This window comes from Vidua macroura, chromosome 20, assembly GCF_024509145.1.
Source record: "Vidua macroura isolate BioBank_ID:100142 chromosome 20, ASM2450914v1, whole genome shotgun sequence".
Classification (NCBI taxonomy): domain Eukaryota; kingdom Metazoa; phylum Chordata; class Aves; order Passeriformes; family Viduidae; genus Vidua; species Vidua macroura.
In genome coordinates this window covers 6034203-6055854 of record NC_071590.1, presented here as the reverse complement: position 1 = coordinate 6055854, position 21652 = coordinate 6034203, and the positions used below count along the sequence as shown (strand labels likewise).

The window sequence follows — 21652 nt, the reverse complement described above, 5'->3', positions numbered from 1 at the left end:
AAATTTCTGAGCTGTCTGCAGCAGCCTGGTGTGTGAGAGGGAGAAGCTGTCAGAAATGCCAGAATGATGAGGCAGATGCTGTCATGGTCCCAAGGCTGGGGAGGGGGCATGGGCCAGGATTTGGGGCAGTGAACCATCTCCTGTATTAGCCAGGAAATGCTGCAGCAAATTTGAATGTGGCATTCTCGGATTTGAGGGTGAGGAGAAATACTGGGAATCCCCTGGTTCTTCTTTTCCTGTTCCCTCTTTTTTCTGGCATGTGCCTTACCACAGCCAACTGAGCTTGTGCCCTCATCCTTCACACGTGCTGGGCCTTCCTTCTGCTCTTGTGTCTGAGCTGTCCCGTGGAGCAGGGCCCAGAGGAGGAGACCTGCTCCATGTGCACCTTTGATTTATTTCTTTGGACTTAGTCCTGTGAATCCCAGTGAAGAAAAGGACAAGGTCACACTCCTGCCAGCTCAAATACAAAACCTGCATTTACGTGCTGCTCTCAGCCTGCTGTGTCCTTGCTGGGCATTGCTCCTGTGCAGCACCACATTCCTGCAGGCTGGGATGGGTGTTTGAGCTCTGAGGTGGGCCAGGAGGAGCTGGGATCTGCTGTGTGCTTTTTAGCTGGATAAAGAGGAGCTGAGATCTGCTGTGAACCTTTTAGGTGGAAAAAGAGGAGCTGGGATCTGCTGTGTGCTTTTTAGCTGGATAAAGAGGAGCTGGGATCTGCTGTGAACCTTTCAGATGTGTCAGAAGGAGCTGGAATCTCCTGTGAACCTTTTAGATGTGTCAGAAGGAGCTGGAATCTCCTGTGAACCTTTTAGATGTGTCAGAAGGAGCTGGAATCTCCTGTGAACCTTTTAGATGGATAAAGAGGAGTTGAGATCTGCTGTGAGCCTTTCAGATGTGTCAGAAGGAGCTGGAATCTCCTGTGAACCTTTTAGATGTGTCAGAAGGAGCTGGGATCAGCTTGAGAAATGCACAGCCACACAGGGAGTCAGGTGTGCTGTGCCCTTGCAGGGAGGCTGCTGCAAGGAGAAGTGCCAGCAGGGTGTTAATTTGCTTAAACCCTGAGTAAATATTTGCAGCAATTAAACTCTGTAAGTTGGTGCTTCTGCTGCTCACACTCACCTGCAGTATTGACCACAGGATCTGAGAATGTGCTTCAGCTGAGGGAAGTCTCAGGAGCCTGAGCCCTGATTTCCCCCAAGAAGAGAAGACAAATCCACTTTCTAATCAGTGACTGCAGGATTTGTCAGCCTGAGGAGTGAGTGAGGTATTTCTCAGCTGCCTGCTGAGGAGCTGGGGAGCAGCAGGCAGCAGATGGTGCTGCAATGCTGCTCTGTAACAGCTCGGGAAGACCTGGCTGGGAAATCCTTGGGAATCTCTGCCCAGCCCTGTGTTCCCACACCAGCAGGCACTCGCTCCTGTTCTTCTCCTGGAGTTCAACCTGACGTCATTTTTGACAGGGATTCAAGATCTGTGAGTGCTGTGCTCTGGGAAGGGATTATTGCATGAGCAGCTCGGTCCTGTGGGGCTCCCCAAATTGCAAAAAAATCCCCTAATGCTTCTGACACCTCATTGTCGCTGTCAGCCTGTGGAAATGGCCTGGGTGGATTTCATCCCTGACTGCCAGGAGTGTGTGGGACCCCACAGCTCTGGTGCTATGTGATATTTTTATTAATGCTGCTTGAAACAAGCATGGATTTGTTAAATTTGCAGAGCGTGGAAGAATTGTGGTGTGCAGTGCAAAGAGGGTGAGAGAGGCCTGAGAATGGGCCACAGGGGTCACTGAACAATTTCATCCTTTGTTTTCCTGCTGGAAAGGACATGATGTTCTGATCTCAAACGAAGAAAAAATGGGAGAAAAAATCCTGCAGCAGTGAGGAGGTGCTGGGAGATCACCTGGGGAGAGGGGAAGTCTGTTCCTAGAGTGACACAGTGAGTGGAAGTTGTGTCTCCCCAGCCCTGCTTGCTCTGTGTCTCTGAAAAACCACATGCTCTAAGGCCAAGGGCCTCTCCCTTCCCTCAGAAGCCCTTGGATGGGGAACTGTGCAGATGAGAAGATCCTCAGGGTGCTCCTGAGCCGTGGAGGGCAGCAAATGTTCAATCCTTGGAGACAGCACATCCTCTGCTGGGACCTATCTCTCACAAACCAGATTATTTTCACCTCCTGGATGATCCAGGGTTGACGTGGCCCTGGAATTTGGGCACCACAACACACGTGGCTGAGCCCTGAGTCACCCTGATCCTTTCCTGCCCCTGCTGCTGCTCTGGAGCCAGTTACCAGCAGCAGGATGAGCTCACATCTTGCCTGTAGCAGAATCACACACAGAGCAAATTCCTTCCTCTTCTTCCTTGCAGACATCCCTGTGTCTGGCTTGCTCCTCTGCTTGTGCCCTCTGAGCCACCAAGGTCTGCTGGCTCTTGTGCCCAAGGTGTTTGCTGGAGGTTGTGTCCTCCCCAGAGCATCCCTGCCACTTGTGCCCCAAGCTCAGGAGTGTGCATGGAGCTCGAGGCTGGCATCTGTAATTTGTCATTGTCACCTGAGCTGCCAGCCTGCTGCTCTTGGTGATGGGGGCTCTGGTGGGGACACAGTCCTGCTGTGGGGACAGCTGTGGTGAGTCCTTGCTTGCAAAATCACTTTTTTTTTTTTCATTCAGCTCTATGGCCAAAGGCAGGCCCAGATGCAAAACCTGGCTGTGTTTTGTTATTGCTGGTTCCCTGCACTGTTTGGGCTCTTTCCCACCTTCCTGCAGGGCATTTTTGGGGGTAGCAGGGTCAGCTCTCTGGAGGCACACAGGGGAGCCCACCCTGGGGCTGCACTGAGGCATTTAGGGTCAAAAGCAGTTTTCACACCAAAAAGCACTTTGAATCAGGAGTGATGCCTCTCCTGGGAGGAGGAGGAGGCTTTGTCATGCTGAATTACACCCAGAAGGGTCCAGGCATGGAGGCTGCAGGAAAAAAGTGGCTCTGAAAAGGATGGGAAAGGGCTGATGGTTGCCATTACTCCTGGCTCGGTCCTAAAAGCAAAGCAAAGGTTTCACAGCTGTCCTGCTGGGGAATTCACAGAAGGAAAACTCAGGAGAGAGTGTCCAGAGAGATAGATTTGGGAGTGGAGGGATGCTGTGGGTGCTGGGCTTCACAGATCAGCGGGGATAGAAGTAATTCTCTCTAAAATGAGTCAGTCCCACATCCTGTGGTTGAAAAGGAAAGGGATCCAAGCAGACCCCAGGATTAGTCTTGTCCCAGTTAATTCGAAAGAGAAATTCCAGAGAAAGAGGAAGTAGATAGAAAAAGCCTGATAATTTGAAATAGTACTATAAAAATCTTTCAGCTCAGCAGTGAGGTGGCCCAGGAAGCTCTGAGGGACTTGGTCAGAGATGAGGATGTGGTGGAGACCGAAAGGAAAGAAATAAAGAAATAGAAACCCCTGATGATCCCAGAGGACATTTGATGTCCTGAAGTACTGCAGTGATGGTGACACATCCCAAGACCAGGGAGATGGGATGGGCACACGCAGGGAATGTGGGGAGTGAAAGTTGGAACCACAAAATTAATCCAGCCCTGGGGAGCAGCAAGGGGTCAGCTTAGGAAATGGGGGTGTCTGCACCAGCAGAGGCTGCCTCAGCACTGCTCCTTCAGGGCACAGAACGAGGGGTGTTAGAGGAGGGAGTGTCCAAAAAGGATATTCTGGAGGAAATGGGGCAGAAGTGCTGTAATGCTGCTGTTCCAGACTGAAGGGATGAGCTGAGCCAGTTTCAGAGTGAGGCAGCTCACACCAAAACCACCTCCAGGCCTGCAGGGGAACGAGTGAAGCTTTTCCTGGGAAGGAGAAGTTTCCTGGTTTGCTGGTGGTTGGACAGCCTTGAAGAACACTGGATTCCACAGCAATGCTGCTTTGAGGGACACCTTGGGCTCTAAAAGGCTCTGGGAATTGGCCCTTGTGAAGACAGGGCAGCTCACCCTGGGAAGGAATCGCAGCTGCAGGCGGGATGGCCTGTGGAACGTGCTGGTGGTGATGCCTTGGAGAGGCTGCCCTGGAACAGAGGCTGGACAGAGCTAAAGAATAAAGCAGGGATTGATTCAAAGGATCTCCTCCATGGATCCACCTTGGGCAGCACCAGAGCCCAGCCAGGGCTGCAGCCAAGGTGAACCAAAATGGTCCCAAAATGCACAACTGGTCACAGGGTCTCTCACTTTGATCAGTTCTGCTCCATTTGCACCTTGCAGTTCATTGTCCCATTCCAGCTCCAGCCCATGCAGTCCCATCCTGCTTGTTTTTCTCTCTCCAGCCCATGCTGTTTGTGCTCTTGGGCCTGAGCTTTGGATCATTTGTCCTTGGTGCCCAGCTGGAGCAGGAATTGTTTTGTCTCCCTGTTCTGTGAAGAGAGCTCACCATCCCCTGATATGAAGCCCAGACCCAGACACTAAAGCAGCACAGAATGTGAAAAATAGAAAAGCTCAAACCTGAGGCATCAGTGGGGCTGGTGTCTATGGGGGCAGTGCTTGTTTTTATCTTGGGTCAGAAACCTGCGTGAGATCCTTACAATGTCCCTGTGCAAACCTGATTTCCTCTCTGTTGGTTTGCAGCCTGTCCTCACACCAGCAGTGCCCCCCGCACCTCCTTCCAACCTCTGGTGCCCTCACATGGATCAGTCTCTCATTTTTCAACCCAAACCTTTTCATTTAACTCTTTTCATGATGACATCAATCCTATGATGTGTGCCATGGGCTTTTCCCTGCCCCAGCCATTCCCAGCTCCCAAACTGGAGTGGCTGTTCCTGTTATCCCTGTCCCCACCAGCAGGATCCTACTCTGCACTGCTGCCTTGGATCCCTCCTCCACCCCTCAAGGTCATTTGAATCCTTTTGTGTGATGTCCTGGCCTGCTCCAGATTGATGATCCCATCTCGTTTTGCCTCATCAGCACATTTCCTCTGTCTTCTCCTGCTTTGTGTGCCAAGGTCTTTAATGCAAATGTCAAGCAGGATATTTTTTGAGGCAGAAACTCAAGGAACTGTGTGGGTAAGCCCCTGTGAGTGTGACACAGCCCCTTTCAGCTGAAGCAATTACCATACCCCTTTCAGGCAGCTCTTGACCAAATTTACTTTTCATATGCCAGTCACATCTTCCCTGCCTTTGCTCTTGATTTACTATCTGGCCTTAATTCAAGTGTCTTCCTGAAGCCCAGATGAGTGAAATCTACTGCATTTCCTTCTGCACAAATATCTCTGAACTTACAAAAGGCAGCTCTTAGGTGTGGTATTTCAAATATGTCAGGATAATAAGTTCAAACAAAAGTAGTTTCCATTATATCAATGTGCCTGTAGATGAAGAGTTGGGTGGCACCGAAATTTGGGTCTGCTGTCCCCATGTCCTGTGTCCTGGGTGGGTGCCCTGTTTGCTGGGTGACAAATTGGCTGCTGGTGTCACCAGTGGTGTGGGACAACGGAGCTGAGGAAGGATCTGCAGCTCAATTTTGTTATTTTTTTTAGCTCTTTGCTGATGGATTCAGCATGAGAATAATGTTGATGTTTTAGCTGTTCCTAAGCGGTGTTTTCCTTCATCAAGGACTCAGGAGCTGCTGTGAGGGGGCAGAGTCAGGGCAGGTGATCCAAGCTGACCAAAGGATATTCCATCCCATAGAAAATCATACCCCAGCTCTCCTGTGGCACCACAGGTACTTCCAGGACATTCCCCAAACAAGAGACACCACTGGCAGCCCCAGCTGAGACACAGGTGTCACCTGTGGGGACAAACTGGGTGGCACCAGAGCTGGACCCAGGCTGGGGAACAGCAAACCCAGGGGTCCCCGTGGTCCCTTCTCCCACCTTGGTGCAAGGAGGCATCAAAACTGACCCTTCATTAACAGACACGTAGATATGATTGAAATTATCTTTATTTTAGTGTATTATTCTGACATAGTTTAAATAATTTTTATCCTTAGAAAAACAACATTTAATTTAACTTAAATAAGTTAAATAAAATAATTTTCCCCATTGAAGATGGCATGGGGTCAAATCCTCTCTGTTGTGCCCGAGGCTGGAAGCTGTGCAGGAGTGGGATTGTGGCTGTCAGCAGGGAAGGCTCAGTTTTCCAGGCTCTGGAAGTGCTTCTGGAGCTCCTGCACCCACGCTGCCCGTGGATCTGCACACAGCTGCTTCTTCTTCTGGGTGACCACGCTGCCGGGACAAAACCTGCCTTGAGCTGCTGGGCTGGGGCAGCAGGACCTGAGTCCCACCAGCAGCACCCCGAGTGTCCCACGTGTGTCCCCAGGTCCCCCCTGGCACCCTGGGCTGGCACTGCTGGGTACTCACATCACGCCTGGGTTGGTGCAGGAGCTGCTGGTGACGAAGACGGAGCTGACGCGGCGCACAGGGATGGGGTGCTTCTGGTAGCTGAAGCAGCAGATGCTGGGGACACCATCTGTGAGGGCAGGGGACACACACATGGCCCTGGTGAGAGCCCAGCACAGCCTCTGCCCCCTCCAGGGATTTCCACATCCCCTGGTAGAGCCCCCTCCATGCAACCCCCAGCTCCAAACCTGCGTCCCCCAGTGTGACACAGACCCCCCCCAACCCTCCCCACAGCCACCTCGACATGGCTGGGACTCCCCAGGGGTGACAAAGCAATGCTGGACTCACCGAGGTGACCTTCAGCTGGGGAGTGGGTGGCCAGGAGGAGCAGAGTGACCAGGGTGGCTGCCAGGACCTTCATGGTGCTGTGGGTGAGAGCTCTGTGAGAGGAGCAGGAGCTGGAGCTGGAGCTGGGGAGGCTGCAGGACTCTCTCTGTGGCCCTGGGGCCGTGCTCCCCTTTTATCCCCGTCCGAGGGGCGGGTGCAGGGTTTCAGAGAAGGAAAGCGTGAGCATTACTTAAGAAACTGACAGATCACCAGTTTTGCTGAGCTGGAAAAGGCGAGGGAACTGCGGAAGGGGAAGCACCGGCCACGAGGCTGCAGCCTCCGAGATGCTCCTTGGGTGCCTGGTGCTCCCAAACTGTGTCAGGGCTCTGCAGCAGCTCTGGGGGTGCCCTGGCATGGACATCCCCAGCCACTGCTGCTGGCAGAAAAGCCCTGCCAGGAGACAGATGCCAACTTCTCCTTGGGTTTGCCACAAATGCCACTTCTCAGCCTGCTCCACCACGGGGATCTGGAGTGAGGTCCACAACTCTGCACACACGTTCATCCTCACTGATAACACCAGCTCCTGCTTGGACAGGGAAAATCATGAAGGAATGAGGTTGTGTTGAGCTAGAAGTCACTGTGGGTCTCACATTTGTCCCTTTTTGCTGGTGGTTGGTCAAAAGAGCAATTTCCTTACTGGAAAGGGTGCAGAGACACCGAGTCCCTGCAGGTGCAGGTGCAGGGCCTGGACTCGGGTGCCCTGACCCAGGCCAGCAGCCTGCCCTGCCACCCTCCCTGTCCCCTGGCTGAATTTACACCTCTCTAAGGGTTTCATTTTGCCTGCAGCCTCTCAACGCTCAAGTTGTGCAATAACTGCTTGCCCACTTCTTCCCAAGCAGGATCATTTAATCTGATTTAATCTCTCTTGGTTTAGCCCCAAAAAGCAGAGGCTCCCGTGGCAGGACACAGCGTTAAGGGTTGGAGGCAGAGGGAAGAGAGGATCCTTCTGGTACCCACTGGGATCAGCTCACTGCAGATAAAATCTCCAGGAAACTGGAGAGTGACTGAAAAAGGGCAGCATTTGCAATTCCAGAGGGCAATTCCCAAACTCTGCTGCACACCCAGACAGAGTGAGCTGCCAAAATCACTCCTTCCTCCATTTTTTTTTCGCTTTTTCCAGCCTTTTCCTGATGCTGCCACAGAGGGTTTGCAGTTACCATGCAAACCCCAGCTTCCCCTGGCCTTGCTGCTGACCCTGCCTCGGGTGTGAGTAATTCCTGACTGATTCAAGGGAAAAGTCCAACTGCCCAAAATGCTGAGCCATGGCACTGCCTGTGCTCCCACCTCCACTTCTTGTCCAGCAAAGCTTCCCCAGCCACCAGGTCCTGCCTGGTGTGAGCAGCACAGGGAATGGGTGCAAATCATCTCCTGGAGCTGCTCAGGAGGAGCTGGGCAGGGCTGATCTAGCCTTGGGGTGGTGGAAGGACAGGTCCAGCTGTTCCAGCTCTTTCTCCAACCCCCAATTTTCAGCTCTTTCTGTTTCAGCCACTCTGTGCATGGAGCACAAAGTGTGAAAAGCGTCAATCATTTGTTTTAAAACTTTTTTACGTTTAATAGTATAAAAACAGTAATAAAAATTAGAGCAGTAAGAATTTAGACAATCAGAGTTAGGACCATAAAGGACAACAAAACAAAGAATTACGGACATCTGGATGCTCTCAGGCACTAAGCCACGAAAGGCATGCCTTGTGGACAAAAAATTAACCCTTAAAAGCAATTGTTTGTTGCATATTCATATATCTCATACATGATGCATAAATTCTGTCTGATCAGTGTCAATGTCTTCTTCTTAATCCTGTGGCGTCTTCAGGGCTGAGCGAGGCAGGAAGAAGTTAATTTTTTTTGATAAGGGAGTCATAAATTCTTTTTCTCTGGAAGATTTAGGTGTCTTGCGGCTGCTGTCTTGATGCAAGTACCTCATTCCTTTCTTCCCATGTACATAGTTTCTATCTGAACTACAAAAGCTCCATTGTAACTACAAAACTACATTTACCATACTCTTAAAATGTTAATACAGCACTTCTAATCAATATAACATAATACATATAGTAAATACCTGCGTAGAGCCATATAATAATCACTTTTCACAAAAGGAATAAATAAATTAATAAATCCTTTGGATTTACCAATAACCAGGGTCTCCATCTGTGATGGTTCAGGAAGACTTGGAAAATTCACCTGCTGTAAAGGCTCCTGCTTGTCACATGTCCCTGGAAACACAAAGGCAGAAGGCAGGGACTCAATTCCCCAGAGTAATGCAGACCTGCGTGAGTTTATTCTGTTTTTCTGCCCTGCTGATTGCAGAGACACTGAGAGGTTTCTCTAGAGCTCAAAGCACCCTCTGTGTGCAGAGGAATCCCAAGTTCAGGGCCAGCCAGTGGAAGAGTTTTTTGTGTTTTCATGACCCTCTCTGCCTGTAAACCCCACATGTCCCACTGAGATTTCCCCACACCTCTGCCCTCAGCCACCCCTGGAATTCTGGCACCTCTCCTGCCTCACCAGGGCCAGCTTGGTTTGTGCATGGGGGAGAAGTGGGAGTGGGACAGACAGGATGAAGGAAACCAGGAATTGCTCTCTGGGTCAACCACAGGAGCAAGATCCTGAGCTATCCAAAGCCTGGCTGGGATTTTTTCTGGAGAGAGCAGCCCTGAGCCAGGGATGAGCTGAGCTCGGCTTGGTGGTTGCACAAACAGAGGGAAAAGAGGCAGCATGGGCAAGAGAGCAGCACTGGGGGACAACAAACACCAGGAGCGTGGTGAGGAATATCCCACAGCCAGAAAAGCTGGAAACTGAGATCAGGGCACTGTGGCACTGCAGTTTCCAGAGGATGACTTGTCATCCGGCAGGAACCCCAGAAAATCTCACAATTAATAGATTATTTCTGACGGAAAAAGCAAAACTATTTCCTCTTTGCTGCAGAAGTGACTGGCCAAGCTTTCAGTTCTCCATTCAGCTGAGGGCCGGATGGGACTTCTTACTGGATGCTGATGAAATACTTTCCATTGTGACTGGAATCGAGGATATTACAGAGAATTGCACAAAAGTGCAGCTCTGCAAGAGCAGGCCGTTTGTGATTAATTCTGTTCAAGGAATTAGATATAAGGAACTGATATAAAGGGAGAGTAAAGAAATGACTTGTGGTTTTATTTCTCCTGCCATGGAAGATCTCATGGAAGATCATGGAAGAACAGGTGATGCTTGAATCCAGCAGAGGAACACGAATTTGGCGGGGATGAAAGCAGGGAAAGAGAAACTTCAGCTTTACAAATGCAAACTTGAAAAAACTAAAGAAAGAAAAAGCCCATTAATTAGAGAGGGGAGTAAAGAGCCAAAGATGCTACTTCTTTTTTGGCTTGTCTGGTTGTGGCTGAGTACTCAATACCACCAAAATTTTGTGCACTCAGGAGAGAAAAGAGAACAAATAATAAATAAGGAATAATAAATAAGGAATAAATAAGGAAGAAAGAGGCAGTTGAGGCAGCTGCAGCCAAAACAAAAAGGCTGCAAAGATTTCCATAAATTCCTCCTGAGCCAGCCTGTGGCCACCTCACCACCAGACAAACTCACATGGGGTGGGAGAGCAAACATGGCCCTGGTGTCACAAAATCTGATGATTTTGGCACTGCCTTGCATGAGTATCCCAAAGAAAAGGAGGGGATTGGGTCTGAAACCCCCTCACCCCCCGGGGCTGTGCGGAGGGACCATCCCTGACTGAGGGCACGACAAGGGGGAGCAGCCAGGAGCAGCAGGGACAGTGTGGGGCCAGAGCAGACCCCAAATTTGTTCTGTCCTGGGGTGAGGAACCTCTCCCTTAGGGCTCTTCTCCCAGAAATAAGGCCTAAGAGGAGAATCACAGAATGTTCCTGAGCTGGAAGGGATCCACAAGGATAATCAAGTCCAGCTGCTGACCTGAGGCAGAGGGATGCTCTGGGCACTCCTTTCAGGAGAGCACCAAAGGAATCAAAGCAACTTCTGCCTTCCCCAAGGCAGGAACCCGCAGCAGGAAGAAATGAAAGTCACTGCCAGCGCCTGGATCCCGTGCGAGTGCAGAGGAAGCCTCTGGGGTTATGCAACATCCCCCTGGGAAGTGACACTCATTGATAAAAATGCTGCAAAGGGCTCGGGGTTCTGAGAAGAGCACGGGGCAGCCTCATGGGCTGGCCCTGACCCTCCTGTGTGTGGTTTTGTGGGAATAATTCTGCTTTCAAAGCAGAGTTCCTACAGCAGGCCCCGCCGGTGGATTTGTAATCCGAATTTCCAAATGTTCCTTCCCTCCCTGAGCATCCTGAGGACCCCCAGCCCAGGACAGGTTTTCTGTGGTCCTGCATCAAAGTGGCTTTAGCAGCAGACTGAGAGGAAGAATGGTAATGAAAAGAACAACCACTCCCAGGCAGGAGGCTGCAGCATTCCAGAAAATCCCCCTTAAATTAATTCTTAAATTAATTAAAGAATTAATAAGCATTTCTGTGCTGACAAGCACTGACCCCCAAGAGAACACTGCATTTAACCTGAGGCCCTACAGAAGGCTTCCAGAATTGAATTCTAGAACTCAGATTATGAGTGTGGAGTTTGAATAGAAGTGTGTAATAAGAGTTTAAAGTTTTAGAATATAGTAATATATATAAAACAAAATAGAAGTTCTAAGGCAAAAGTTAGTCGTTCTTCTTCATAGGTTTGAGTGGTATTGTATAATTAAATTTAAAAATCTGCACTGTGGGCCATGAGTAATTAATTATTAAGTTAAAAGTAAAAATAATTTAAGTGTCATTTCTTAATTAGACAGTTTATCCTTAAAAAGCCTTGTAGAGAGAGAGATACAGCTCCATTTTTAGTTTAACTCTCCATATACTTTAATTTTAGTGCTGTGGAACTCACAGCTTGTAAGACTGTAATATAAATAATAAACATCTAAATCCAAACAAAAAATACCATCTCACACATTTAATCCCAGTCTTTACTGGGAGCAGTGGGGGATGATGTCCAGCACAGGGGGTGATTTGGCACTGCAGCCACAGGGGCCTGCTGCCTTGTGCAGGCTGCCCTAGAGCAGAGCTGGGCAGAGCTAAAGAATAAAGCAGGGATTGATTCAAAGGATCTCCTCCATGGATCCACCTTGGGCAGCACCAGAGCCCAGCCAGGGCTGCACCCAAGGTGAACCAAAATGGTCCCAAAATGCACAACTGGTCACAGGGTCTCTCACTTTGATCAGTTCTGCTCCATTTGCACCTTGCAGTTCATTGTCCCATTCCAGCTTTAGGTTATGAAATCCCTTTCTTGTTTTTCTCTCTCCAGCCCACGCTGTTTGTGCTCTTGGGCCTGAGATTTGGCTCATTTGTCCTTGGTGCCCAGCTGGAGCAGGAATTGTTTTGTCTCCCTGCTCTGTGCAGAGAGCTCACCATCCCCTGATGTGAAGCCCAGACCCAGACACTAAAGCAGCACAGAATGTGAAAAATAGAAAAGCCAAAACCTGAGGCATCATGCCTGTCACCCTCCTGCCACCAGAGCCACCAGAGCCACAGGGACATGAGCTGGTGGCCCTCAGCCCCACCCTTGGCAATCTTTCATCTCCAAGAAGTTCAGTGCTTCATCATCTGGCACCTCTGCGTGGGCCCCATGAGCAGAGGGCAGTCTCTGAGTCACAATGGGAAGGTGGCATGTGGGTGGGATCCCCACCCCTGGAGGTGTTCCAAAGATGTGTCACTTGGGGCTGTGGTCTGGTGCTGGGTTAATGGTTGGACTTGACCTTAAAGGTCTTTTCCTTAATGCTTCTGTGGTTTAGAGAACCAGTTCCTGCCCTATCCTTCACACATCCCAAATATTCTGCTGGATCCTGGGATTTCCAGCACCAAGGAGCAACTAGAAAAGTCTGGTTAACTCTCATTTTCTCTGCAAAAATGATTGAGAATTGCAGTTCCACAATCCTAGGCAAGAATATTCCTTCTAATTCCAGACCAGTTCCAGGTGATGTAGTCCTGTGGTCATTGTGGCAGAATAATTGTCCATTGGTCATTGATTGTACAAAATTGGTCATCAATTTGTACAAAAAATGCCCTAAATGGGGGCAGATAAATGGCAACAAATCTGGCAATGTGTATAAAGGTATCTTTAAGAGCGAGGCATGCCCTAGCACATCAAAAAGATGATTCAAGTGAGTCACAAACTAACAGGGAAGTGGATAATGCAGCGTTTTTCTGGAGAAGCTGCCTGCCCATGGCTTGGACGGGTGCCCTGTTGGGGTGACAAACTGCCTGGTGGCCCAGGGGTGGTGGGTCAGGCAGGGACACCCAGCTGGGGCTGTCACCAGTGCTGCTCCCCAGGGACTGAGCCAGCCCAACCCCTAAACACCCTCCAACACCCCAGAGGGAATCCTTCTCCCATTTCTCCCCATCCCATGGGCAGCTGCCCGGGGCATCCTTAAACCCCACACCTGGGCAGGGCTGCTCCAGCTTGGAGGGAGCTGGGCCCTTTGGGTTTCCTGGACTATTCCTGGCAAGGCTGAGCCTGGATGTGAGCTGTTTTCTGCCCGGGACTGACATCTCACTCCAGCTACAGGTGACCACAAGAGGGTTTATTGAGCCCACGGGGCATGTGCAGTGCAGGGGGAGGGGACAGAGCCAGCTCGGTAAATAAATAATAATGACACGAAAACACACAGAGAATTATGGGGTACCATTAAATAGAGATTTGGGGAAGGCAGCTTCACGTGGAGGTGCTGTTTGACTTCTTCTGCTTCCTCAGGTACTCCTGGAACCATTTCTTCTCTGGGTCCACACAGACCAGCCCCTTCTGCAGCTTCACACTTGGGGAAAAAGAATATCCCGAGTCAGCCTGGGAGTGGAGGATGTCCCCAGGGATTCCTGCAGCATCCTGCCCCCCTTTCCCTGCCAGTGCTGACTCCTGGCCTGCTGGCAGCAGGAATGGCCCCAGCTGGGGCTGCGTGGGTTAAGCAGGGAGGGAGGTGAGTGTGAAGAGCCAGGTGAGGACAGCCCCACCCGCAGCACCCTGTGCAGGGAGCCTCGTTTTTGGGGAGTCCCCAAAAGCAGAGCAGCTGGTGGGGAAGGAGGGTGAGCGAGGTGAGGATGGGGTGGAGGGGAGGAAGGCTGGCTGGGAGCTGGGGTTACTCACAGAACAGCCCTGTAGGTGCAGGTGGAAGGCGTTTCCAGGTAGCCCTGGATCTTGAACTCAGGGATTTTCCGACGGGAGAACTTTTCCTTGGAGCAGCATTCAGCTTTGTCGCTGCGTACTGAGAGCAGGAGGGAGGGTTCAGTGCTCTCCCACCCCTGGCATGAGGGGTGTGGGTTCTGCTCCTGCTCCCTCATCCCACAAAGGGAACATCTTGCAGCCCAAGGGGTGATGCTCTGCCCCAAGGTAGGAGTTCCCTGCCCATAGAGCTCCCCAGCTGGGACCCTGGGGCTGAACCAACCCCATTTTTACTCATTTGGAACAAATCCAGGACAGCCCCATGCTCAGGCAGCTGGTGATGCCCCACAACCCCATCAGGAGCTGAACTCTCCTCCTCTTCCCCAGCCCCAAATCCCATCAGAGGAGGAGCTGGGAGAGCTCAGAAGGGAACATCTCCCTGTTGGTACTTACAGGACATCCCCTGGCTTCCAGTCCAGGCAGCTGCCAGCAGCAGGATGAGCAGGGCCAAGGAGATCTTCATGTCCAGCCCGAGGCTCTGTCGGCACCAGCAGCTCTGATTCTCCTCAGGCCACCAGGAGCTGCCTGCCCTCCTGCCTGCAGCCCCGTGTGATTTATAACAACCCCTGCCAGGCTCTCCATGACAGCTCCGGACCCTCCCCGTGGAAAGAATCACTTGGATCTCTCCATGAGGGGCGAGTGTGAGGGGAAATTCCTCCTGCCAGCCACGTTGGGCCACCGTGACGCCCGGGGGCTGCTGAGAGGTGTGGGAGTGGCGGTGATGCTGGGCTGGGAGTCTATTTTGGGTTGGGTTGTGGCCACCAGCAAACAGCACAGGATGATGCTCACACTTGTGAGTTCCTGTGCAAAAACCACCCTTTGCCAATGGCTCTGAGGCCTCTGCTTGCTCTGGGGTGGGTGGCTTGGTGGTGGCCGGGTTTGTTTCTCCATCACCCATTGCTTGTTGCTCATCATGGTGGCTCTGCCACTGTCACGGCGCCCATCACATTTCCTGGTGGCATCCTGGGATTTTGGGCTGGCTCGGGCATCCCTGAGATCCCCCTCTGCTGGAATTTGGGCTGTTAATTAGGATGGTGGATGAGTAGCACAGGAAGCCCTCTCCTCCCGGGCATGTTGTCCCTCTGGTTCTTCCCCAAAGCCCTCATGGGTTTGGTTTGGCCCCATTCACCCCTGGACATCCTCACGGAGACCTGGCTGAGGCTCCAGCTCCTCCTGGCTCCTTGCTGATCCCAACACCTGGGCAGGAAAGCCGGCAGCAGGATCTGCCCAGGCCCGAGAGACTCGCACAGACAGATGTTTGCGTGTGGGAATCACATTTAATTCTGTTCAGAGTCGACAAAAACCAGCTGTGGAGCTGCTCCCCCTTCACCCCCGCCTGCTGCAGCCTCTCCATGGACCACAGAGGGTCTGGACACTCCATCCTGGTGGGCTGGCAAAGGCCCTTTGCCTTCAGGGAAGTGGTGAGGGTCATCGTGATGGGGAGGATGTCCCTTGTGAGCTGCTCCATCCAGAAGTGTCCCCTCTGCCTCGGTGGTGTCCCCCACAGGGAGGAGTCCCCGCTGTCCCCAGCCACCCCGCTAGCTGGGGATGGAGAAGGAGCTGACTTGGAAGCTCTGCTGGTACCTCTTGACCCATGCCCTGCCGGCCTGGGTGCAGATCTCCTTCCCATTCCTCACCCTGAAGCTGGGGCACAGAGAAACTGGGGTCAGTGGGGACCCCAAAACTGAGTTTCTGAGGGGCTCAGGGGGTCAGGACTGGACCCACCAAAGCAAGGCAAGGGGTGTGGCAGGATCCAGGGGTGGATTTGGGGTACTCACATCACAGCCTTGTGCGGGCACTCGGGGCTGGTGGGGTAACAGGCCACCACGTTGTCCCTCCTGATCCTTCTGGTCTGGAAGTTGAAGCAGCACTTGTCCGGCACGGCTGGAGCTCCTGGGGAACAGCACAAACCTGGCTCAACCTGGAGACCCCCAGTCCCTCCTCAGCCCTCCTGCCATGGCAATGGCAGCTCTTTGGGGGGATCCCCGTGCACCCCGTGCATGAAGCAAACCCAACCCCACAGCCCTGGGTTCTGTCCCTGTCCCCATCCCTGGTTTCTGCCCCTGTCCCCATCCCTGGTTTCTGTCCCATCCCCCAGCCCGGGGTTCTGTCCCTGTCTCCAGCCCTGGGTTCTGTCCCCATCCCCCAGCCCCTGGGGTCAGGGCAATGCTCACTCTGAGCCAGGCTGTGCCAGCACAGCGTGGAGAGGATGAGGAGGGTGCAGACCACGCTGGTGGCTGTCCCCATGCTGGGCTGTGGCAGTGGCTGAGCTGCCTGTGCTGCGCCCAGCCTGCCTCAGCTGCTTTTATGGGGGAACTTCCCCCAGGGCCAGGGGGAGGGCCTGGCCCCTGCCATGTCCCAAAGCACAGAGGGTAAGTGATACTCATCCCCTCATCCCCTCCCCAGCCCTGGGAAAGAAAAAATGCGCTCCCAGGCCGTGCTTCTGGCACCGATGGGCTTGGGATTTTTCCGGAGCTCCGGCCTCCAGCGTTGGGGCTGATGGACAGGCTGTTCCCAAAGTTTGGCTCTGCACCCTGAGTCCCTGGGCAGGCTGTGTCCAAGCCTCGTGGAAAGAGCCCCAGGGGAGGTGAGAGCATTTGAAGATATCCTTTGGTTGGGTCAAGGGACAGGCACAGCATCCTGCAGGGTCTCCCATGGTCCCTGTCCTCCCCCTGCCCTGCAATTTTGCCCTGCAATCCTGGCCCTGGGGACCATCTGCCAAAAACTCCTTTACCCCTCCCCCTCCCAAAAAAAGCCAGCCATAGAGAAAAGAAAGCTATAGAGAAAAGCCCCAAAACATAGAGAAACAGCTTCTGCCTGGTTGCATGAGGCACACGAACTCCTCTGTGTGGGTTTTGGGGGTGTTTTGGGGCCCAGGGGGGCTGGGGGAGAATGGGCAGGTGGCTCCACTTCCCTGCTCTCGGTGCCAAAGCAGCAGCTCATGTTCTTGGCCGTGCTGGGCTGGGAAAGGCAGAGGCCAGCGAGGGAATCCCTGGTGGATTTTGCCTGGCTGCAGCTGTTAAAAAAAGCCCTTTCTCCCCCCAGCCCCTGCAGATCCCAGGGCGCTCCCAGCTGCCGGCAGCTGGCGGGGGATGGGAGAGGCAGAGGCTGCGCTGGAGCCGCGCGGGGCTGGGAACGCCGAGGGATCCTGGGGCGTTTGGGACACAGCCCTGCACAGAATCACAGAATCACCGGGTTGGAAGAGACCTTCAAGACCATGGAGTCCAACCCAGCCCTGACACCTTGTCACCCTGGTTATCAAGAGTTTTCTAAAGCCTTCTGAGTTTACATTCTTGTAGAGAACTTTCTCACACAACTTTCTGTAAACAACCTATTGTTTTACATTCTTTCATAGAGGTGGAGAAATTTGATGTACAGGTAGTTTGTCCAGTGTCGTTGGAGAGGTGGCACGTTCACCCCCCAATCCACTGGCACCTTTTGAGAACTATAAAAGATTGGAGTCAGAAAAAATAAATTAGTCTCTTCATCGTGACCAAGGCTGTGGTGCGTCGTTTTTGCTTGTGTCATCTGGTGACAGACACCTCAACTAAACCCTGGCACCCAGTGCCACATCCAGGCTTTGTTAAACACACCCAAGGATGGTGACTCCACCACCTCCCCAGGCAGAACATTCTGGAACTTTATCACCCTTTCTGTAAAAAATTTTCCCTAATATCCAGCCTGTATTTCCCTTGGTGCAGCTTGAGACTGTGTCCTGGACTGCCTTGAGGTGCTGCTCCTGGAAGGGGAATGGGAATGGAGAGCGCCTCCATTTGCTCTTCTCCAAAGCCACTTCCCAGAAATCAGCCTCTGTTTGGGATGCTGTGTGGGATGACAGGGAGGTGCCAGGTGATGCCCCAAGGGTGGTGGGAGCAGATAATTGGGGTTTGTGTTTGTCTGGCACAGCTGAGAGCCTTTTGTCATCACCCAAATTCCCGATTCATCCCTCCTGGGGGAGCAGAGATGTCTCTGGCTCAGCCCTTGGCTCGCTTTTCCCTGACTGGATCCATCTTTTCCCTCATCCCTTTTCCTACCCCCACGCACCGCAGAGCTCCTGCTGCAGCCGGGGCAAACATGGTCCTCTAAGAGTAGAAAATGTTCCCTGGAAAACAAAAGGAGGGAAAACAAAACAGGGTTCATCAGCCTGGGAAAACCCCTTTTAAAGACTGCGAGGTAAAATTCTGGGATGCAGCAGGCAAAGAAGGCCGGGAATGACTCCCAGCTCATCAGTGTTTGATGCAGAGAAGGGTACGGGACATGGGCAGAGTCTCTGCTCTGGGATGGCCCCACAAGTCTACTGATCCCACAAATCATCTGGGCTGGAAAACACCTTTTTTCTCCCCTTCTTCCCCTGTTTCTTGAGGGCTCCGTGCCTGCACTCCCAGCTCTGGCTGCGGGACAGCCAGGGACAGCCAGGGAGAGCCCGGGACAGCCCGTGGGTGCCGCTCGCCCCCGGGGCAGCGCTGCTTTTCCAGCCGATGCTTTATCGATGCTGCATTTCCCTCTCAGCCGATCAATAGCCCCGGGGCGGCTGCTGCGGCTGCGGCAGCCAAAGTCAGCCCGGGAGCGGAGCTGCTTTGCCAGGTCAGGGCTGTTTCTAACAAGGATTTGTTTGACGACTTCTCCCTCCGTTTGATTTCTTCTTCGCCCTTTTCGAGCGTGGTCGGGTCAGCTTTTCCATCTGACGCTGAGGTAACCACTGAATTCACACCCCGTTTGTGCCATTTCCTTTTTTAAAGTCTTTGTCCGGCCCCAGCCACCCAGGACTTCCCCAGCTGCTGCAGAGATGGTTTCTATCAGATTGGGTCACCAAAAAAAAGGTCCTCAAAAAAAGGTGTCCCCTTTGCCACCCACATCCCTGCAGAGCCCAGCTGGATTCTGCTCCCAAAAAGCAGCAGAGATGTTTTGGGGTTTTTTTGTCCAAGGCATTGCCTGGCACACAGCTGGCTTGAGACTCCTTCCTCCTATGGAATTAAGATGGAATGAGTGCTGCCATCCTTTTCCAGGGGAGATTTCACCAGGAAAATCACAGCTAAATCCAATTTCAGACATGTCAATCCCGTGGGAGGAATGTTGAGCATGCCACAGGTGTTGCTGGAAGAAGCTCGTCCAGGCTTGGACCAGCCCACGCTGCCCTCACCTCCCTAATTCAGGCTCAGGGAAAGGTTGGGAGCGATGTTCCCACCTGTGGGAATGGAAATGCTGTGAAAAACATGGCATTGTGTGGCTTTGGTGTCAATCTCTGGGGGCTTGGGCTCCTCTCTTGATTTTGGAGCTGCATCCCCACATCTGGCAGCCCCAGAGGGAGAGCATCCCCAAATGGAAGGGGTTTGAGCCCAGAGCAGTGGTGGGGACCTCAGAGAGGTGAAAAGTTCCCATTTGGGATGACAATCCCTGTCCCCATCTCCTGAGGGCAGGGGTTTTGTGTTTTCCCCTTGTCCCTGGGCACAGGGGTTTTGTGGTTGTCTCGTTGTCCCTGGGCATTTCATCCTCTCTCAGCTGTCCCGAGCTGAACTCTCCCCCTTCCCCGCGCATCTCCGGCTGCTCACTGACTCATTTCCCGTGTCCTTTGGCCCCCGCAGGGGACAGCCCAGCTCAAAGGCTGATTTCACACCAAACTCCTCTGCCTGAGATTGCGATCAGGGCTGGGCTGCCCGAGCTGAGCGAGCTCTTCCCAACCCTGGTCTTTGAAAACCCCGAGTTTAGAACTCAAATAAACCCAAATCCTCCTCTGACTCCTGATCTGCACCCCCATTCCTGATCTGCACCCCCATTCCTGCAGTTTCCACTCTCCTCATGATTTCCCAGCAACCTGAAAGGCACGAAACAAGAAACAGAAGGGTAAATCCCCAAACACCAAGGAAGATGCTCGTAAAATCCTCTGCACCCAGGTGCTGGGATCAAAACAAATCCAAACAATCCACACTGGGGACTCGCTGGGCTCTCTGGGTTTTCTCCAGGCTCCAGCCCCAAGGCTGGACAGCGCCCATGGGATGCAGGGAGGTGGTGATGGGTAACGGGGATCAGCATCACCACGATTTGGGGGATTCTGTTTCACCCCACCTGAATCCCCCTCCCCGAGCTGGCCCCGGGTTCCCGCGGTGTTTTCTCGGCTATCAGCAGCTCCGATCTGCCTTTGTGGCCTCGGCGACCTTTTTCACACGTATTTTCTGCCACCGCCTGACCAGGGAGGAAAAGACACCCCAGGGGAGATGAATTCATTTCCTCCAGGCTCACCCCAGGGTATTTTCCTTGAGAACCTTCCCCTGGCATCACTCCGAGCAGGTGGGATGGGTGGAGCCCAGACAACAGCCCCAGTGTGGATTCCCCTTCCCCCATTTTGGAAATTCCCCTAAAATCCTTCCACAAATATTTCCTGGGCTGGGTGTGGGGAAGGACCTTCCTGACGTCCCGAGGAGTTTGCTGCAGGGAAAATCCCAGGTGGGAAGAGTTGGAATGGGACACCTCGAAGGGGATGAGGGGAGATGATGGGGATGAAGATGGGGATGAAGATGGGGATGATGGAGATGAAGATGAGGATGATGAAAGGGATGAAGATGGGAAAGATGACGGGGATGATGGGGACGAAGATGATGGTGATGAAGGGGATGATGGGGGTGAAGATGGGGATAAAGATGGGGATGAAAATGGGGGTGATGAAGGGGATGAAGATGAGGGTGAAGATGGAGGTGATGAAGAGGATAATGTGGGGATGAAGATGGGGCTGATGAAGGGGATAATGTGGGGATGAAGGTGGAGATGATGATGGGGATGAGCACCAGCTGTGCAGGGCTGGGATGAGGCCTGGGTCCCTCTGTCATTTTTGGCACCTCAGGGCTTGCTCGGCGTTCACGGCAGTGGCCGAGCCCTGAGCTGGGTGAGGTGCCAGCGCAGGGTGGGCCCGAGCAGGGTTTGGGGTGCGGCAGCAGCGCAGGAGTTCCTGCATCCCATCGATCCCTGGATGTTGTTTTCCCGGCGTTTGGCACAAGATGTCAGTGCTGCCCCACGAACAGCTCTCGGTGCCGTTCCTCCGCACGGCCTGGCCGGGTCACGGTGCTCCTTGGGGGTCCCCAAACCGGGGTGCAGCACCCCGGGGTCCGGACGTGCCCCCCTGTACCCGCGGGGACCCACCGGGGCCTCTCCTCTCTGATGGAGACGTGCCCAGAGCAGTGGGTGATGCTCAACCTCCCCTTCGGAGGCTCCCAGACACCTCCAGAACCACGGGAATCATCTGGGGAGAGATCCAGGAGGAAAGAGGATACAGAGGAACCCAAACCCTCTCCCAGCAACACGTGGCAAAAAGAGGGGGGAAAAATTCCCTCAAAAGAGTGTTGACAAGTCTGGAGGCTTCTGGGACCTTGGGTGACCAGGAAAATAACACATCAAAGACCCCACGTCCGCCTGAAGACAGATAAAAACTGTGAGCCAAGTGTTCTATGAATATTTAACTACCATCAATATTTAATTAGCAGATAGAGGGAGATTAAGAGCAGAGGGATCCATTCTCCCTGTTTGCTCCAACCCTCAGGGTGCTGGGGGGCTCTTGGTGCTGTGGGGGGCCTGGAGCCACACTCTGTGCCAAAATCGGGGTGCAGGGACCCCAAAGGAAGGGAAGATCCCTAAAAGAGAAGGTTTGTGTTCCAAGCCTCACTGTGGGAGAGGGCAGAGAGAACTCTTGCATGACCTGGGTGTTGTAAATCCAAACCAGCCATCCAAGGAAAAAGCTAAAATCTTTTTGGAGATTCAGGATGCTCCAAAAAAGCAGCTTTCCCCATCAAT

The 21652-nt window shown here is 52.8% G+C and overlaps 3 protein-coding genes across 3 annotated transcripts; all 3 read right to left on the bottom strand.

The window, feature by feature from the left end:
* Positions 1–5871: 5871 nt before the first annotated feature.
* LOC128817374 (C-C motif chemokine 22-like) lies at positions 5872–6755 on the bottom strand. The gene is made up of 3 exons (XM_053995842.1): positions 6635–6755; positions 6308–6416; positions 5872–6172 (listed from the first exon to the last, which is right to left on the bottom strand). Exons 1-3 carry the CDS (start codon positions 6705–6707, stop codon positions 6079–6081), a joined length of 276 nt encoding a protein of 91 aa, XP_053851817.1. The 5' UTR covers positions 6708–6755; the 3' UTR covers positions 5872–6078.
* A 6617-nt stretch (positions 6756–13372) lies between these two features.
* On the bottom strand, positions 13373–14336 carry LOC128817096 (C-C motif chemokine 7-like). Its single transcript, XM_053995243.1, has 3 exons — positions 14267–14336; positions 13799–13916; positions 13373–13472 (listed from the first exon to the last, which is right to left on the bottom strand). The coding sequence occupies exons 1-3, from the start codon at positions 14334–14336 to the stop codon at positions 13373–13375; spliced, it is 288 nt and encodes a 95-aa protein (XP_053851218.1).
* An 807-nt stretch (positions 14337–15143) lies between these two features.
* Positions 15144–16132, bottom strand: LOC128817330 (C-C motif chemokine 3-like). Its single transcript, XM_053995763.1, has 3 exons — positions 16048–16132; positions 15652–15766; positions 15144–15517 (listed from the first exon to the last, which is right to left on the bottom strand). Exons 1-3 carry the CDS (start codon positions 16118–16120, stop codon positions 15412–15414), a joined length of 294 nt encoding a protein of 97 aa, XP_053851738.1. The 5' UTR covers positions 16121–16132; the 3' UTR covers positions 15144–15411.
* Positions 16133–21652: the final 5520 nt, after the last annotated feature.

Bases quoted from the DNA above. Each gene is read 5' to 3' on its own strand.
- LOC128817096 (XM_053995243.1), bottom strand. From the start codon at position 14,336: ATGAAGATCTCCTTGGCCCTGCTCATCCTGCTGCTGGCAGCTGCCTGG. The intron at 13,917-14,266 runs GTAAGTACCAAC...TCCTGCTCTCAG, and splicing joins TGGAAGCCAGGGGATGTCCT to TACGCAGCGACAAAGCTGAA. The intron at 13,473-13,798 runs GTGAGTAACCCC...TTTTTCCCCAAG, and splicing joins TGCACCTACAGGGCTGTTCT to TGTGAAGCTGCAGAAGGGGC.
- LOC128817330 (XM_053995763.1), bottom strand. From the start codon at position 16,120: ATGGGGACAGCCACCAGCGTGGTCTGCACCCTCCTCATCCTCTCCACG. The intron at 15,767-16,047 runs GTGAGCATTGCC...GCTGTTCCCCAG, and splicing joins CTGGCACAGCCTGGCTCAGA to GAGCTCCAGCCGTGCCGGAC. The intron at 15,518-15,651 runs GTGAGTACCCCA...TCTGTGCCCCAG, and splicing joins TGCCCGCACAAGGCTGTGAT to CTTCAGGGTGAGGAATGGGA.
- LOC128817374 (XM_053995842.1), bottom strand. From the start codon at position 6,707: ATGAAGGTCCTGGCAGCCACCCTGGTCACTCTGCTCCTCCTGGCCACC. The intron at 6,417-6,634 runs GTGAGTCCAGCA...CTGCCCTCACAG, and splicing joins CCCAGCTGAAGGTCACCTCG to ATGGTGTCCCCAGCATCTGC. The intron at 6,173-6,307 runs GTGAGTACCCAG...TTGTCCCGGCAG, and splicing joins TGCACCAACCCAGGCGTGAT to CGTGGTCACCCAGAAGAAGA.